This window comes from Manis pentadactyla, chromosome 14, assembly GCF_030020395.1.
Source record: "Manis pentadactyla isolate mManPen7 chromosome 14, mManPen7.hap1, whole genome shotgun sequence".
NCBI classification, from domain to species: Eukaryota; Metazoa; Chordata; class Mammalia; order Pholidota; family Manidae; genus Manis; species Manis pentadactyla.
Window position 1 is genome coordinate 52,342,499 of NC_080032.1, and position 17,953 is coordinate 52,360,451.

Here is a 17,953-nt window from a genome sequence, read left to right on the forward strand (position 1 = left end):
AATTGGTGCAGCTACTATGGAAAACAGTGTGGAGATTCCTTAAACAACTAAAAATAGAAATACTGTATGTTCCAGTAATCCCATTTCTGGATATTTACCTAAAGAAAACAAAAACACTATTTCAGAAAGATATATGCACCCCTTTGTTTATTGCATAAATATTATTTATAACAGCCCAGTGTCCATTGTTAGGTGAAAGGTTGAAGAAGCACCCTAAGTGTCCACGTTTAGATGAATAGTCTAAAGAAGATATGGTACATATACACAATGGCATATTAGCCATTATAAAAAAATGAAATCTTGACATTTGCAACATCGATGGACCTAGAGGGTATTATGCTAAGTGAAATAAGCCAGGGAGAGAGAGTCAAATGCCATATGATTTCATTTACATGGGAATCTAAAAACAAAACAAAACATTCCCTAGAACCAGAGTCATAAACATCAAGGACAAATTGATGGTTGCCAGAGGGGAAGGGGATGGGGAGGGAAGATGGGTGAAATATGTGAATGTGAGCAAGAGGTACAAACTTCCAGTTATAAAATAAATTAGTCATGGGGGTGAAAGTACAGCATAGCGAATATAGTAAAATATACTGTAATAACTATGGTGAAAGATGGCAACTACGTTTTTGTGAAGAGTATTTTGTAATGTATATAAACATCAAATTACTATGTTATATACCTGAAACTAATTTAATAATGTCAACTAAAAATTTAAAGGAAGAAAGAGGGTTCCAGTAATAATCAAAAAATAAAAGAGAGCGAGACTACAGAGAGAGCAGAAAAGGTGGTAGGGGTGACCTGAGAGTGACTTTTATGACATGGAGAGTATGAAGGAGTTATGCTTTTTCATGTTTAATAAGATTTTAGAACATTACTGTGGGAGTGAGTAGATTAGATAGAGTGGAGGACAAGGTTTTTGGAAGGGAGAAACTCAGATCGTTAAGAGTCCCATGTATTTCAAAGAATAATCCACATGTACATTGAAATTGGTCAGAATGTGGAATGCAGTAGTATTGTGGATAACGGAATAAAGCAGAAGTTACATTCCTCATAAAATGGAGGGAAATGACCCTGGAACTAATGGAGGACGTAACAATAAGGGATGGTGGGTAAAATAATTGATGACCGGCGATTCAGGGATAGGGCGTTTACGAGGAGAGAGGAGAGTGCACAGAAGGGGCACTGGGGAGCAAGGAAGCGGCCAGCCCCCTCCCAAGCCTGGCGGCACAAGTGCAATGGGAGAACACAGCTGTGAGAGGCTGCCAGGGAAGCAGTGTCCTCAGGGGACACTGGGTTTCTCTTAGCACAAAAATGTGAAGGGAACATTCAGAAGAAGTTGCAGATGCCAGTGATTTCACTGCTGAAAGGTTTCAGGGATTAGGGAGGAGTAGGAAAGAGGGCAGAGTGAGGGAGATCCTGAAACCTTATGGGGATGAGCATGCTCACTCTCAAGACTTCTGTCCAGTGTTAAGGTGGAGGTCCTCGTAAGCTGAAGAAAAGAAGAAAGAATAAATTTTTAAAAGATGAGAAAAAGAATTACGGACAAGAAATAAACAGAACTTATTTGCAGATAATATAATTGATTAGAAAATATTAAAAGAGTTAACAAAAGCTTAAGAATAAGATGAATATTCTTAATGTCATAGAACTGTACACTTAAAAAAACAGACTAACATGCGTTTTGCAATCTTTCCCACTTGATGTTATATATTTTATTTTACTTTTGTTTTTGAGGTTTTTTTATTTTTTTGGACAGTGATAAGCTGATTCCAAATTTACATGAACAAACAGAGTCAAAACACTCCTGAAGATGAACGAGATGGGAAGATTTATATTCTACCTGATATAAAGACTTATTACAGCTACAATAATTAAGACAGAATTGTGTTGGCAGAGGGACAAATTGAAAAATGGAATGTGGTAACTTAAAAACATCCATTTATATATGGAAATTTGATATATAGAGGCGACATTGAAGATTTCTGGGAAAAGAAATGATCAATAAATATGTGATAAGTGATTCTGGGTGCACTGGTGGTCCATGTGGGGAAAAAATGAAATTGTATTCCTACTTCTTATCTTATACAAAAATCATTCTCAGGTGAATTAAAGACTTAAATGGAAAGGACAAAAGTTTAAACCTTTCAGAAGAAAGGACAGGAGAAAATCTTTATGATCTAAAAGTGAGGGGAGTTTCCTCAGAGGAGATCCAAAGCAGTCTGCGCATAAAGATGATCATAATAAAACTGGGAGTTTCTCTTCTTGGAAAGCCAATACAAAGAAATTAAAAAGACAACTTGGGAAATGTAATTTAATATCTATACATCTGACAGAAGATTAGTATCCAGAATATATAAGGAATTCCTGTGTAATAATAAGGACAAATTAATAGGAAAATGGGCATACAGGAATAGTCATTTTATAGAGGAGAACAAACAGTGAGTTAACTTATTGAAAGATAACCTCAATAACCCAGGAAATGTGAAGTAAAACCATAGTGAGACATCATTAGATTAACAAAATTAAGTCTGACAAAGCCAGGTACTGATGAGGATATGCCTGTTGATCTAAATGGGAATATATGTTATCTATATTTTAGTTGTAGTGAAATGTTAACATAAAAAAAAATTGAGCTGTGCCAGTGTATTCCTGGCCTCTGTTGTAACCTTTTTTTTTGTAACAAATTCCATTTCAGCAATCCTATATTTATCCCCAATTAGAAATCTTTTTTCATCTGACCTGGAATAAGTTCACAGCAGCAGAGTGATTACCTTCTCTCTGCTGTCATACATAGTGATTGGTTTGTAAATTTGAAATTGTGCTTTATCGGAAAATTATCAGAAGGAGAAACAATCTGTCAGCCTCTGACAATAAGAAACCCTTTGGTCAGCTATGGAACTTGCATGAGCAACCACAATAATAAGCTGTTTTAAGGTAGATCTGGTTACTCTTGGGTGTTAACACCAGAGAAATTTAAAAACAACATCATTTAAAACTGAAAGGCAATCTTAATGTTGAATTCCCTCATTTTTGGAGTAGAATGATGAACTAAAAATAGACCAAATTTATCATCTGAAGACCTGGATTTTGGTCTAGCCTTTACCACCAGCTTATCTTGAAACCTCAGGCAAGTCACTTTTACTCCGAGCCCTACTACCTATAAGCCCTACTACCTAATCTACCCACTTCTCAGAGTTGGAGGAATGATAGGGCATTATGTCAAGAAATGCCTGGTTAACTGTACAATGCCATGATCAAAGGAGGCATTAGTATCATAATTATTATTTTACAGATTAGAAAACACATTCAGAGGGATGAAATATTTGCTCAAGGTCATTCAAGTAGGTAATGGAAGAACTGGGATATGAATCAAGATTTCCAAATTCCCGAGTGAGTGTTCTTTCCACTGTCCCATGCAGCCTTCCTTCTGAAATTGAGAATAAGTCTTTCTCATATGAACTACAATTTTCACAATTTTCCCTTCTCAATTATCAGTATCTTCAACCGTAACATTTCTGAGGAAGAATGTTTCTGTCCAAGAGGCTCTTAAAATGCATGCTTGTATTGATAATAATTTACTAAATGAGAAAATCTGCAGCACACTTGAAAGTTCTATGGACAGCCTTTCATATTCCTTCAAGAAGCAGAAATAAATACATAAAACTACATAAAAAATCTGTTACATAGATAATATTATGTCATATGCCTTAAAAGTCTTGTCTATGTGATGGGTCAGAAAAAGATTGAATAAAATGAGTGCCCCCTTTGAAGTCCACTCTTACTGGTAGTGTTAATGCAGTTTGAAAGAATTTTCACATAAACAGGTGTCAGTGCGTACCTTTTTATTTCATTCTGAAAAGCATATATAGCTGTTGGCACTGTAAGGCAGTTAGACCCATGGCCTGGTAGTCATAATCTGTGCAGTTCTGAGACATCTACTCTGCGACACTTCTCTCTGAAAGGCCTTAGTAAGAGCTCCCACCTGGGCCTGACCCATCCCTTTCCCTACACTGCTGCACTGGCCTGGGAGCCACTCCTCAGGGCACAGTGTGGGAAGAACGGTCCAAGTTACCCCTCCCCTCATAGGCTCTCTTTTCTTGTCAGTAGTGTGAGTGCAATTGGGACGGCTCTCCTGCTCCCTGGGGCTAACAAATGTCTCCGATTCTCTCTTACTCTATAGTATGGTGCCTTTTGACCTAACAGTGAGTCCTGACTCCACCACTTTGTAGCTGATGTGTGATTGTGGGCAAATCACTTACCACTTCTGGTGTTAGTTTCTTCATCTCACATGAGGATAGTAATCACACTCCCTTCCTTCCTTGGATTAGATGAAGATCCAGTGAGAAACTGTTTGGTGAACTGTGGAGTGCTGTCAGTTTGTTAACATGGTGGGCAAGCTGTACGTAATTGCAGCACTGAGCTGAGACTCAGAATGAGGAAAACCAGCCAGAATCAGTACAAAGCCAAAATGACATTTTTTTTTTAATGAAATAGTTTGACTACAGGGTCATGTACTAGGAGACAGCTAATAAAATGTTGGAATGAGGATAAGAGCGTTTCCTTTAATGTCTTTAGCATTTTAATTGTATGACACTGGACCTTCCAGAGTGCTCTTGTGAGTGCCCAAGAAATACCCCTCCCGTGTGTGGGGCCTGTCAAGTCCTTATGCCTTTGATTAGCAGGTCATTTTCCTTCATGTTAGGGGGTGTTACAGTCTGGCGCCTTCGCATGATGATCACAAATGTAACTTATTTTTAATATGAAAATTAATCAGATTTTATTTAACAGGAAGCTTTGACTGCCTACCCCAGAGTTATATGACACTATTTTTGTTTTGTAGGTGTTAAAACCAGGCAAAAATGTCTTGTTTCGTGACTATGGGCTCTACGATCATGCCATGCTTCGGTTTAAAGCCGGCAGCAAACTTGGAGAAAACTTTTACGTTAGGCAAGATGGAACCAGATCGTATTTTTTTACTGATGGTGAGATGAATGGAATCTGGCTTTATTTCTGTTGATGTGATTGCATTGTTACTGTAATGCTGTTTGGGGGTGGAGGCGGCTCTACTTAGCTCACATGCTCAAGACCCTGGAATAAACTCTCTGACGTACACTATTTACCCAGCACCTAGGATGTCATGGACACAGCTCCTGGCCGTGGTGAGGGCACAAGCCGCCTCTGGTGACTGTTTTGTTAGTGAGCCTGGGCTAACGAGCAGGCTCCGACATGCCACGTGGCTGCCACGGTGGGAACTGTGCTGGGTACCACCAAGGGCAAATCAGAGTCTTTACTTTGTTCAGTCAAAAATACAGCAAGTAGGACAGTATAATGGCTTGAGATTACTTTCCAGGTCCCAAAGGCAAAAAATATTTTCCTCTGAAAGTGATTGGATCTGTTTTAAATATGCAAATTTGCTATCGGGGGTGGGGGTGGGGGTTCTTTAGAAAGTCATTTTTGATAAGAAAAACATCCGAACACTAAACATTATTTCGGTCTTATACTAGGTATCTTGAACATTAGTTTTAAGTCTATTGAATAATCTGGACCATAAGAATCTGGACTTTCCTGAACTTTGTCATTTACAAACACTTGTATTTCTTGAAGTGAAATATTCCTTTGAATTCTAAAATGAAACAAAAAATGAGTGATTAAGATTAAAACTGCAAAATCATAAAAATGTTAGATGAAAATGTTTTAATGTTTCTGATTTGTGAAATCTGATTAAACCAGTTGTAAATAATTGAAAAAATGGAGGAATATCTACAGTGCTTCAGAGCACATTCTCTGGAGTAAAAGCTCTTGATTAAGAGCGTTTATTTTTACTACATAGCCATTTATTCTATTTGTTTCATTAGCATGCAGTGGTATATTTGGGTTAAATTTTCCTTAGAATATACCACCATTAGGTGATTTTTTTTTCCCCAGTCTGGTCACAGATTTTCTCCCTCATGTTAGAATAGATGAGGTGCTTGATGTAAACAAATTGAGCACATGCAGACTTTGTATGAATCTAGCCAGTTTGGAATTTTGTTTCTTTTTACTCAGACTTTTGATTCAGGGACTCATATAGGGCAAGGTGGACATACTCCAGGTTGTCCTTAAATTTTGCTGATTAAATTGTTTAGTTAGGAGTTTCTATTTGGGTGCAAGATGGTGAGTAGGAGTGTGTTACTTTCCAAAACAAACCCTTTAAATTTTAGTATTGCAGTTTTCATTACATTAAATAAATCTGTCTCAACCCTCCAGCCTTCTTTTTTCCACTGCAAAGCAAATGTAATTCTCTTAAGAATGTAAGCATTTTTGATCTGCTTGTCTTACAGAATTCCTGGCTCAGCTCTTTAGGGATGCAGGTTATGAAGAAGTGGTGAACGAGTATGTATTTCGTGAGACTGTAAATAAAAAAGAAGGCCTGTGTGTACCTAGAGTTTTCCTTCAGAGCAAATTCCAAAAGTCTCCAAGGAACCCAGCTCCTCTGAATCTGGGCCTGGGTCACAAGTCCTGACCTGTCTTGAGGTTGATATTTATGCTCCCCTTTGTAGAGGAAAGTTTAGAGACAATCTCTCTGTGTTGTATATTTTTATATTTTGACTTTCTAAAATGAGTATATGAAATTTTTATATTGAAGAGAAGCAAGTGTTGTGAGTCTGTTAAAGAAATGTAAATAAAATTTGCAAGGCCTGAAAAGTAAAGGAAGTTTTATGGTATAACAGAATTTAGCCATGTCGTCTTGACTATAAAATTCCATGAAGGAAAATGTAAGGCCCCTTGGCACTTAAAGAGATCCTTGTCATTACTCCTGTGAATCTCTGAGTATCCCTCTAGGCAGCATGTCAGACAACCCTGTAGAAAAATGAGGCTAAATAGAGTAACACTTCAATATGTATTTTTAGCTTGAAGGATTGTTTTTTGTTTTTTTTCCATGTCTCATATGTGCCCATTTTTCTCCACTCATATTCATTTATGTATCTCTTTAAGACCAGTGTTTCACAAATGCCACTTTTGCTTGCTATGTCTCAAGAATTCACTGTAGGCCCTGTGCCCTACTCTTGAGGCTCTCTGTAATTGGGCCAGTCCCTGGCCACACTGCACAAGGAAAGAAGGAAGGCCACCACCTACCCTCATCTCCCCGCTGCAGCTTCTCCAGGAATGCAGTGGATGGACTGCCCAGCTCCTACTGGGACATGAGGAAACAGTGGCTAGGAGGTAAATGACTGACATGGCCAAAGTCACAGAGCTAGTCTTGTTGGAGAATATGGGGAAAACCTTAAATAATGGCCTGCTGACCTGTTTACCAAGCATTCCTATATAATGACTTTTACTTTATGAAATAAAATGAAAGTTCTTTTGACCTGCTACCAAAAGTTTATCCTGTAAGCCCTTTTTGTGGAAAGCTACTTATGAGAACATTTGTCTTCAGTATGTTGAAAACTGCACATGCAGCAAGCTAGGCATCTTCACTCCCAACCACATCTGAAGAGGAGGAATCCCAGTGGGAGGTGGCCGGATGATCATAGCCATTAACGTACAAGTAAAGTAAGTCTTCTGGGCTCCTGGAGAGGAGGGCAGAAGCTCACACAGCATGGCATGCTAGGTGGGTGTTCTCACTCTACCATCGTTCCCCGACTTCTCCGGAGGGTCTATGGGGCTGGGCAAGTAAGGGGAACCCTAAACTCTCACAGGTGTGTTGCTTTATATATTTTCTCCTTTTGTATGCTGGAAGCTGGCTGTACTTGGTGAGAGCAAAACTGATGAGGAATAGTGTAGAGTTGGTACTTTGCAGTGATTTTTCTTTGAAATCAACTTACAAAGAAGATGGACCTTTAAGGGGGTTCACTGGCCCCACAGAGCAAGGGTCAAGCTCACCCTCAGAGCAGTTTGTTAAGAGAAACAGGACTAGCTCCAAGATCCCCACTTTGACTCCAGGGTTCTTTTTCCTAAGCAGCCTTCACCAGTGAACCCCAACCCAGCTTCAAGCCCAGAACATTGCTTAGCAGGCCTCCTCTACAGCAGTCCTCTCACCCGTTTCCATTAATTCCAGTCATTGTCATGTCAGTTAGTTACAGTGTCAGAGCTGGATAAAAACACGATATTTAAAGTAGAAAGTGGGGCCCTACTGTGTGGAGGCTATGCATCCCCACAATAAGCCATCTTTCTGTAGTTGTGCATTCCTGATGGTACGGATGCTGCAATGGAGAGGTTGGTTGAGGTAGACCCCTTGTGGCCAAGAGCTGGTGGGATACCTGGGACCCTGAAAAGGTTAGATCTCCCTGGTGGGTCACATCTGTGGATTTGCCGGCCCAGTTTAGGGACAGTAAGGAAAGGACTTCTACGGGAAGGGGCAGTGGGGGACAGGGAATTGTGGAATTGTTTCTGTTTTATGTTAAGGCCTTGGCAATGCTCTGGGATCCACCAAAGTCACCACCAGGAGCTAAATCCATCCCTGACCCCAAACTGGAGACCCATTCCCTGCCTGCGCACTGGGGTACTATGGCTACTGCATTAGCAGTTTGTTCCTAGCGTCCCTACCCCCAGGATTCAGGCCTTTGGGGTCCAGGGTGGTACCTGTCCTCTACATCCAGGAGAACTGCCTGGGCCCCCATGCCATCAGGCCCCATCTGGGCCACAGCAGGCTGGTACCTGAGCAGTTTGCTCCTTAAGCACCTTCCCTGGGTGTTCAAGCCACGGTAGGCTGGGTGGAGCCTCTGCCCCGCCACCAGGAAGTCTTCCTGGGGCAACTTTCCCTCCAATCTTGCAACTGGGGAGGGTGTTCAAAGAGTGCTTATGGTCAGGCCGCCCAGGTTCCTACAGACTTCTGGAGACCAGTGAACTTTGAGGAAACCATGACTTGGGTGACCCCCACCACCAAGTGCACCAGGGAGGCCTCCAGACCCTCCAAAAGATCTGACCCCAATCCCTTGGAGATCTAGTGTGAGGGCAAGTAGCAGCACCCCTTTACTAGGAGCAGGACTAATTCTGGAGATTCATGTGTACCCTCTTGTCTCACCTGGTCTTCCAAATCTGCCCAGTCAGCCTCAACACTGGACCAAATCCAGGGAGGCTGGCTTCCTGGTGGGAGAAGGCAGAGCCTGTTCATTTTTGGCCCCGCCAGACTCCCCACCTTCTGGGGCCAGGGGCCTCTTGGCCAGCTATCTTCCGGGAAGGCCCCAATTCAACCAGCCTTCTACCTGGAGTTGTACATTCCTCGCACTTTACTCATGATGCCACGATGTAAGGGTCTAACTCGTTTGAGTTAGACCCCATGTGGCCGAGTGCTGGTGGGATTCTTGGGGCCTCTGAAAGAGTCAACATCTCCCAGGTATCTCCCATCATTGGATTTGCCTGTCACATTTGTGGATAGTCAGCTGAGGGCTTCCCTGGGAAAGGGAATTGTGTGGTTTTTTATTCATGGGTTGGGTCTTGGGATTGCTGTGAGTTCCACGGAGTCTCTGCCAGAGTCTGGGTCCATCCCTACAGTTCTGGAGCATGTGGACCCATCCCCAGCTGCCTGAAGGCTGGGTTACCGCTGCTGGGACGTTATGTAGTTTGCTCCTAAGTCTTCCCTGAGACTTCAGATTCCGAGATCTGTTGGATGGTGCCTGCCCTCTGGCACCCTGATGTCTTCCTGTGCAAGCCTTCCCTCCAGCCTTGTCACTGATGAGGGCGTTTGAATGGTGGTTATGGTGAGGTCCCACATGGCCCTGAAGTACTGTTTGGTGGATTTTGAAAGATGCATAAAGTTTTGCAACACCACCATCAAGATATAAAGCATTTCCAGCACCCCGAAAGTTTCTTTCATATTCCTCCTCAGCCATTTATCTGATTTCTAACATTATTGTTTAGAATTATCTTTTCTATTATTTTAAATAGTCATGCAGTTTGTACACATGCCCCTTTTCTTGATTCAGCAGTAATTTTCTGTTTCATCCATATTGTGGCCAATTTAATTTTATTGTTTTATTCAGACATGAGAGAAAAAAAAACGTTATCAGATAATCTCGTTAGTTAAAATAGCACTAAATTGGTCTAAGGATAAGTACAAGTGAAAATACATCTCGTTTCTTAACTCAAACAGTACTATACTCTGGGGAGCTATATAGGTTTATGATTGGGTTTGTCGAATATGTTATTAAAGAGTATTTCAAAGGAATCCTACGTCCTTATTTCATGTCTCTTAATTTTAAAGAATCCGTCCAGATTACGTTGGGAAGTGCTCTGGTTGGCTGCCAGCCTTCCCTTCGGCTCCGTGGAGGAAATCTGAGTAAGGTGCATGCGCGTCGGTGAGCTGCCGCAAGCTCTGCCGCCTCGGCGCTGCAGACTTTTTTTTGGCTTCAGGCGCGAACTGCCGCCAGCCCTGAGCCCGGCGCCGCGACGGTCACATGCGCCCGCCTCCCAGCTGCTCAGCGCCCGCCCTCCGCCTGCGCACTCCGGAAAGCCCGGCCTCTGCCGGCGCAACTTCCGACATGCCGGAGGCCCGGTTGCGCCTGCGTGCTGCCCCTGTGGGCGGGGCGGGCGAGTGCTGGGCCGGTGAGGTGCGGTGGCCTTGCAGCTCGGCAGCCGGAGGGTTTGAGGGGGCGCGGCCCGCGACAGGCGCAGCCGAGAAGGCCCGCTGTCCTCTTTCAGCCGTCGGGAGTGAACTGTGCGCTCCTGCCGCGGCGCTCCCGAGTCCTCGCCCCGGCCCCCGGCGCGCCGCGGGCGGCAGGGGCCTCTGGGTGTGGGCCTTTCTCCCGCCGTGCGGGTTTGGCGCCATGGACGCCACAGCGCTGGAGAGGGACGCTGTGCAATTCGCCCGGCTGGCGGTGCAGCGCGACCACGAAGGCCGCTACTCTGAGGCTGTGTTTTACTACAAGGTGGGACGGGGCCACGGCTTCCGGCCCAGAGGCCAAGGGGCGGATCCAGCTGCCCTTGGCGTGCCCGCCCACTGGTTTGCTCTTCCAGTTGCCGCTCCCTGCTCTCTTGGCTTTTACCTCTCCCCGCACCCCTGCTCTCCTGCCTTTGCTCTCACCCCTCCCCGCACCCCTGCTCTCCTGCCTTTGCCCTCATCCCTCTCCGCACCCCTGCTCTCCTGCTTTTGCCCTCACCCGTTCCCCCTCCCCTGATCTCCTGCCTTTCCTCTTACCTAACCTGTACCCCTGCCCTCCTTTCGGGGAACAGGGGACCCGGACTGCATAGACCGACCGGCATTCCTCGCCATGCCGGGTGCCTGCCACTGTGGGAGGTTTGGTCGCGCCTTGGAGCCACCACTTACTTGGGCTGGTTAGGGTCTTAGATGGCAAACAGCCACCGTAGAGTCTGTAGGGCATCAGTAGTTAGGGATGGGTGGGTTAAGTAAACTAGTCAGTTCTTACTGTTACTTGGCTCTGACTTACGGCTAGTGGGAAGTGGCCTCTAATATGCCCTAAAATAGTGCATGTTATCTTAATACACTGATGGACAGTGACTGCGGTGGGGTATGGGGGGCGGGGCTTGATAATATGGGTGAATGTAGTAACCACATTGTTTTTCATGTGAAACCTTCATAAGAGTGTATATATCAGTGATACCTTAATTTAAAAAGTGCATGTTCGTCTAAGAAAGTATATTTTTAAAAAATCTCTTCACACTTAATGTATACTTTTCTACACAAATATATGTACACACCTTTTTAAAAAATCAAACTTGTATTGCTTATACAATTTTTTTTGGTATCATTAATATACACGTACATGAACAACATTGTGGTTCCTAGTTTTCCCCCATTATCAAGTCCCCACCACATACCCCGTTAGTCACTGTCCATCAGTGTAGTAAGATGCTATAGAATCACTACTTGTCTTCTGTGTTATACTGCCTTCCCTGTGCGCCCCCCACCTACATTATACGTGCTAATCGTAATCCCCCTTTTTCCTCCTTATGCCTCCCCACCCATCCTCCCTAGTCCCTTTCCCTTTGCTAACTGTTAGTCCATTCTTGGGTTCTGTGAGTCCGCTGCCATTTTGTTCCTTCAGTTTTTTCATTGTTCTTATACTCCACAGATGAGTGAAATCATTTGATACTTGTCTTTCTCTGCCTGGCTTATTTCACTGAGCATAATACCCTCTAGCTTCATCCATGTTGTTGAAATGGTAGAATTTGTTTTCTTACGGCTGAATAATATTCTGTTGTGTATATGTACCACATCTTCTTTATCCATTCATTCTGCTGATGGACAATTAGGTTGCTTCCACTTCTTGGCTATTGTAAATAGTGCTGCGATAAACAGAGGGATGCATATGTCTTTTTCAAACTGGGCTGCTGCATTCTAGGGTAAATTCCTAGGAGTGGAATTCCTGGGTCAAATGGTATTTCTATTTTTAGTTTTTTGAGGAACCTCCATACTGCTTTCCACAATGGTCGAACTAATTTACATTCCCACCAGCAGTGTAGGAGGGTTCCCCTTTCTCCACAACCTCGCCAACGTTTGTTGTTTGTCTTTTGGATGGTGGCAATCATTACTGGTGTGAGGTAATCTCATTGTAGTTTTAATTTGCATTTCTCTGATGACTAGTGATGTGGAGCATCTTTTCATGTGTCTGTTGGCCATCTGAATTTCTTCTTCGCAGAAGTGTGTTCAGATCCTGTGTCCATTTTTTTTTTGGTATCATTAATCTACAATTACATGAAGAACATTATGTTCACTAGGCTCCCCCCTTCACCAAGTCCCCCCCACATTCCCCTTCACAGTCACTGTCCATCAGCGTAGTAAGATGCTGTAAAATCACTACTTGTCTTCTCTGTGTTGTAGAGCCCGTCCCGTACCCCCTCCGCCACATTATACAGCTAATTGTAATGCCCCCTTTCTTTTTCCTGCCCTTATCCCTCCCTTCCCACCCATCCTCTCCAGTCCCTTTCCCTTTGGTAACTGTTAGTCCATTCATGGGTTCTGTGATTCTGCTGCTGTTTTGTTTCTTCAGTTTTTCTTTGCTCTTATACTCCACATATGAGTGAAATCTTTTGGTACTTGTCTTTCTCCACCTGGCTTATTTCACTGAGCATAATACCCTCTAGCTCCGTCCATGTTGTTGCAAATGGTAGGATTTGTTTTCTTCTTATGCCTGTGCCCATTTTTTAAATTGGATTATTTGCTTTTTGTTTGTTGAGGTGAGTGAGCTCTTTATATATTTTGGATGTCAACCCTTTATCAGATATGTCATTCATGAATATATTCTCCGATACTGTAGGATGCCTTTTTGTTCTATTGGTGGTGTCCTTTGCTGTACAGAAACTCTTTAGTTTGATATAGTCCCACTTGTTCATTTTTGCTTTTGTTTCCCTTGCCTGGAGAGATATGTTCATGAAGAAGTTGCTCATGTTTATGTCCAAGAGATTTTTGCCTATGTTTTTTTCTAAGAGTTTTATGGTTTCATGACTTACATTGAGGTTCTTTAATCCATTTCGAATTTACTTTTGTGTATGGGGTTAGACAGTGATTCAGTTTCATTCTCTTACATGTAGCTGTCCAGTTTTGCCAACACCAGCTGTTGAAGAGACTGTTGTTTCCCCATTGTATGTCCATGGCTCCTTTACTGTATATTAATTGACCATGTATGTTTGGGTTAATATCTGGACTCTCTATTCTGTTCTACTGGTCTGTGGCTCTGTTCTTGTGCCAGTACCAAATTGTTTTGATTCCTGTGGCTTTGTAATAGAGCTTGAAGTTGGAAAGCGAGATCCCCCCTGCTTTATTCTTCCTTCGCAGGATTGCTTTGGCTATTTAGGGTCTTTTATGGTTCCATATGAATTTTAAAACTATTTGTTCCAGTTCGTTGAAGAATGCTATTGGTATTTTGATAGGGATTGCATTGAATCTGTAGATTGCTTTAGGCAGGATGGCCATTTTGACAAATTAATTCTTCCTAGCCAAGAGCATGGGATGACTTTCCATTTGTTAATATCCTCTTTAATTTCTCTTAAGAGTATCTTATAGTTTTCAGGGTATAGGTCTTTTACTTCCTTAGTTAGGTTTATTCCTAGGTATTTTATTCTTTTTGATGCAATTGTGAATGGAATTGTTTTCCTGATTTCTCTTTCTGCTAGTTCATTGTTAGTGTATAGGAATGCAACAGATTTCTGTGTATTAATTTTGTATCATTCAACTTTGCTGAATTCCAATATTAGTTCTAGTAGTTTTGGAGTGGAGTCTTTAGGGTTTTTTATGTACAATATCATGTCATCTGCAAATAGTGACAGTTTCACTTCTTCTCTACCAATCTGGATTCCTTGTATTTCTTTGTTTTGTCTGATTGCCTTGGCTAGGACCTCCGGTCCTATGTTGAATAACAGTGGGGAGAGTTGGCATCCTTGTCTTGTTCCCAGTCTTAGAGGAAAAGCTTTCAGCTTCTCACTGTTCAGTATGATGTTGGCTGTGGGTTTGTCCTATATGGCCTTTATTATGTTGAGGTACTTGCCCTCTATACACATTTTGTTGAGAGTTTTTATCATGAGTGGATGTTGAATTTTGTCGAATGCTTTTTCAGCATCTATGGAGATGATCATGTGGTTTTTGTCCTTTTTGTTGATATGGTGGATGATGTTAATGGATTTTTGAATGTCGTACCATCCTTGCATCCCTGAGATGAATCCCACTTGGTCATGGTGTATGATCCTCTTGATGCACTTTTGAATTCGGTTTGCTAATATTTTGAGTATTTTTGCATCTATGTTCATCAGGGATATTGGTCTGTAATTTTCTTTTTTTGCAGTGTCTTTGCCTGGTTTTGGTATTAGAGTGATGCTGGCTTCATAGAATGAGTTTGGAAGTATTCCCTCCTCTTCTATTTTTTGGAAAACTTCAAGGAAAATGGGTATTATGTCTTCTTTATATGTCTGATAAAATTCAGCGGTGAATCCATCTGGACTGGGAGTTTTGTTCTTGGGTAGCTTTTTGATTACCAATTCAATTTTGTTGCTGGTAATTGGTCTGTTTAGATTTTCGGTTCCTTCTTTGGTCAGTCTTCGAAGGTTGTATTTTTCTAGAATGTTTTCCATTTCTTCTAGGTTATCCAGTTTGTTAGCATATAGATTTTCATAGTATTCTCTAATATTTCTTTGTATTTCTGTGGTGACTGTCATGATTTTTCCTTTCTCATTGCTGATTCTATTGTGTGTAGATTCTCTTTTTTTGTTAATAAGTCTAGCTCTGGGTTTATCTATTTTGTTTATTTTCTCAAGGAACCAGCTCTTGATTTCATTAATTTTTTCTATTGTTTTATTCTTCTCAATTTTATTTATTTCTTCTATGATCTTTATTATGTCCTTCCTTCTACTGACTTCACACTTCAGTTATTCTTCTTTTTCCAGTTTCAAAAATTGTGAATTTAGATGATTCATTTGGGATTTTTCTTCCTTCTTTAAATAGGCCTGGATAGCTGTATACTTCCCTCTTAGAACTACCTTACTGCATCCCACAGAATTTGGGGCATTGAGCTGTTGTTTTCATTTGTCTCCATATATTGCTTGATCTCTGTTTTAATTTGGCCTTTGATCCATTGATTATTTAGGAGCATGTTGTTAAGCCTCCATGTGTTTGTGAGCCTTTTTGTTTTCTTTGTACAATTTATTTCTAGTTTTATACCTTTGTGATCTGAGAAGTTGTTTGGTACAATTTCAATCTTTTTTAATTCACTGAGGCTCTTTTTGTGGCCTAGTATGTTGTCTATTCTGGAAAATGTTCTCTGTGCACTTGAGAAGAATGTGTATCCTCCTGCTTTTGGGTGTAGAGTTCTGCAGATGTCTGTTAGGTCCATCTGTTCTAATGTGTTGTTCAATGCCTCTGTGTCCTTTCATATTTTCTGTCTGGTTTATCTGTCCTTTGGAGTGAGTGGAGTGTTGAAAGCTCCTAGAATGAATGCATTACATTCTATTTCCCCTTTTAATTCTGTTAGTATTTGTTTCATATATGTTGGTGCTCCTGTGTTGGCTTCATAGGTATTTATAATGGCTTTATCCTCTTGTTGGATTGACCCCTTTATCATTATTTAATGTCCTTCTTTGTCTCTTGTGACATTCTTTGTTTTAAAGTCTATTTTGTCTGATATAAGTACTGCAACACCTGCTTTTTTCTCCCTATTAGTTCCATGAAATAAATTTTTTTCCATCCCTTCACTTTTAGTCTGTGTATGCCTTTGGGTTTGAAGTAAGTCTTTTGTAGGCAGCATACAATTGGGTGTTGTTTTTTTATCCATTCAGTAACTGTATGTGTTTTGATTGGTGCATTCAGACCATTTACATTTAGGGTGATTATTGATAGGTATGTACTTATTGCCATTGCAGGCTTTAGATTCCTGGTTACCAAAGGTTCAACGGTAACTTCCTTACTAAGAGTCTAACTTAACTCACTTAGTATGCTATTACAAGCACAATCTAAAGGTTTGGTTTTTTTTGCCTCCTTTTCTTCCTCCTCCATTCTTTATATATTAGGTATTATATTCTGTACTCTTTGTCTATCCCTTTTTATTACCTCTGGTGACAGCTATTTAACCTTAGGAATGCTTCCATTTATAGCAGTCCCTCAAAAATACACCATAGAGCTGGTTTTTGGGAGCTAAATTCAGCTTTTGCTTATCTGGAAATTGTTTAATCCCTCCTTCAAGTTTAAATGATAATCTTGCCAGATAAAGTATTCTTGGTTCTAGGCCCTTCTGCTTCATTGCATTAAATATATCATGCCACTCCCTTCTGGCCTGTAAGGTTTCTGCTGAGAAGTCTGATGATAGCCTAATGGGTTTTCCTCTATATGTGATCTCATTTCTCTCTCTGGCTGCTCTTAATAGATCCTTATCCTTGATCTTTGCCATTTTAATTATTATATGTCTTGGTGTTATCCTCCTTGGGTCCCTTATGTTTGGAGATTTGTGGATCTCCATGGCCTGAGAGACTATCTCCTTCCCCAGATTGGGGAAGTTTTCAGCCGTTACTTCCTCAAAGACACTTTCTATCTCTTTTTCTCTCTCTTCTTCTGGTAACCCTATAATATGAATATTGTTTCATTTGGATTGGCCACACAGTTCTTTCTGTATTCTTTCATTCTTAGAGATCCTTTTTTCCTCTGTGCCTCAGCTTCTTTGTATTCCTCTTCCCTAATTTCTATTTCATTTATCATCTCCTCCCCCGTATGTAATCTGCTTTTAATACCCTCCATTGTGTTCTTCAACGATTGGATCTCCATCCTAAATTTATTCCTGAGTTCTTGAATATTTTTCTGTACCTCCATGAGCATGTTAATGATTTTTATTTTGAAATCTCTTTCAGGAAGATTCATGAGGTCTATTTCATTTGAATCTTTCTCAGTTGTATTCATAATTTTGCTTTGAACCAGGTTCCTTTGAAGTTTCATATTTCTCTGTGGTGCCCTCTAGTGCCCAGAAGCTCTACTCTGGAGCTGCTCAGCCCCTGAGCGATGTTGGAGGTTGCAGGGGAGCATGTTGGTGACCTGTTCCTTGAGGTCTGCTCTTTTCTCCAGGTGTATGCAGTCTGGTGCAGCCTTCTTTCCTGTTGCTCTCTCAGGATTAGTTGTATTAATTACATTTTCATATTATATGTGGTTTTAGGAGGAGGTCTCTATCTCACCTCTCATGCCACCATCTTTAAGCCAATCCTGCTTATACTATTTTTAATGTGTTCTTTTCATTTGAACTTAAAAAAATAATTGCATTTACTTATATAATATCTTATTAATATTAGACGCATAGTAATCCATTATGTGGCTATACCAAATTTATTTGGTTTTTCAGCATCAGAAGTAATGGTGCCATTAATACCTTGTAACTAATACCTTATATATGCTTTTGGGTAAATTACTGTGGGCAGAATCACTAAATCAAAGGATGTTCTTCCACAGTGCCCCTCTGTTCTCCAATCCTGAGGATTTGCAAACACACCTCTCCACCTCTAGCCATGCCCTCTGCCTCCCTGAGGAGATGGCTGTAGCCTT

At 41.4% G+C, this 17,953-nt stretch overlaps 2 protein-coding genes across 6 annotated transcripts in view; both read left to right on the forward strand.

The window, feature by feature from the left end:
* The window catches only part of METTL6 (methyltransferase 6, tRNA N3-cytidine), a 41,707-nt gene extending 34,233 nt beyond the window's left edge, over window positions 1-7,474 (forward strand). The window contains exons 5-6 of one of the 2 annotated variants that reach the window (XM_057491534.1): window positions 4,847-4,988; window positions 6,327-7,474. In XM_057491534.1, the coding sequence (XP_057347517.1) occupies window positions 4,847-4,988; window positions 6,327-6,508 (324 nt within the window). In that variant the 3' untranslated portion in view covers window positions 6,509-7,474. The remainder of the gene's footprint in view (window positions 1-4,846; window positions 4,989-6,326) is intronic. The other variant, XM_036900989.2, reaches the window with a different exon arrangement.
* Window positions 7,475-10,370: 2,896 nt separating this feature from the next.
* The window catches only part of CAPN7 (calpain 7), a 48,133-nt gene continuing 40,550 nt past the window's right edge, over window positions 10,371-17,953 (forward strand). For 3 of the 4 annotated variants that reach the window (XM_036900984.2, XM_036900986.2, XM_036900985.2), the window contains exon 1: window positions 10,375-10,853. In XM_036900984.2, coding sequence (XP_036756879.2) covers window positions 10,383-10,853 — 471 coding nt within the window. In that variant the 5' untranslated portion in view covers window positions 10,375-10,382. Of the gene's footprint in view, window positions 10,854-17,953 lie in introns of all 4 variants that reach the window. The other variant, XM_036900987.2, reaches the window with a different exon arrangement.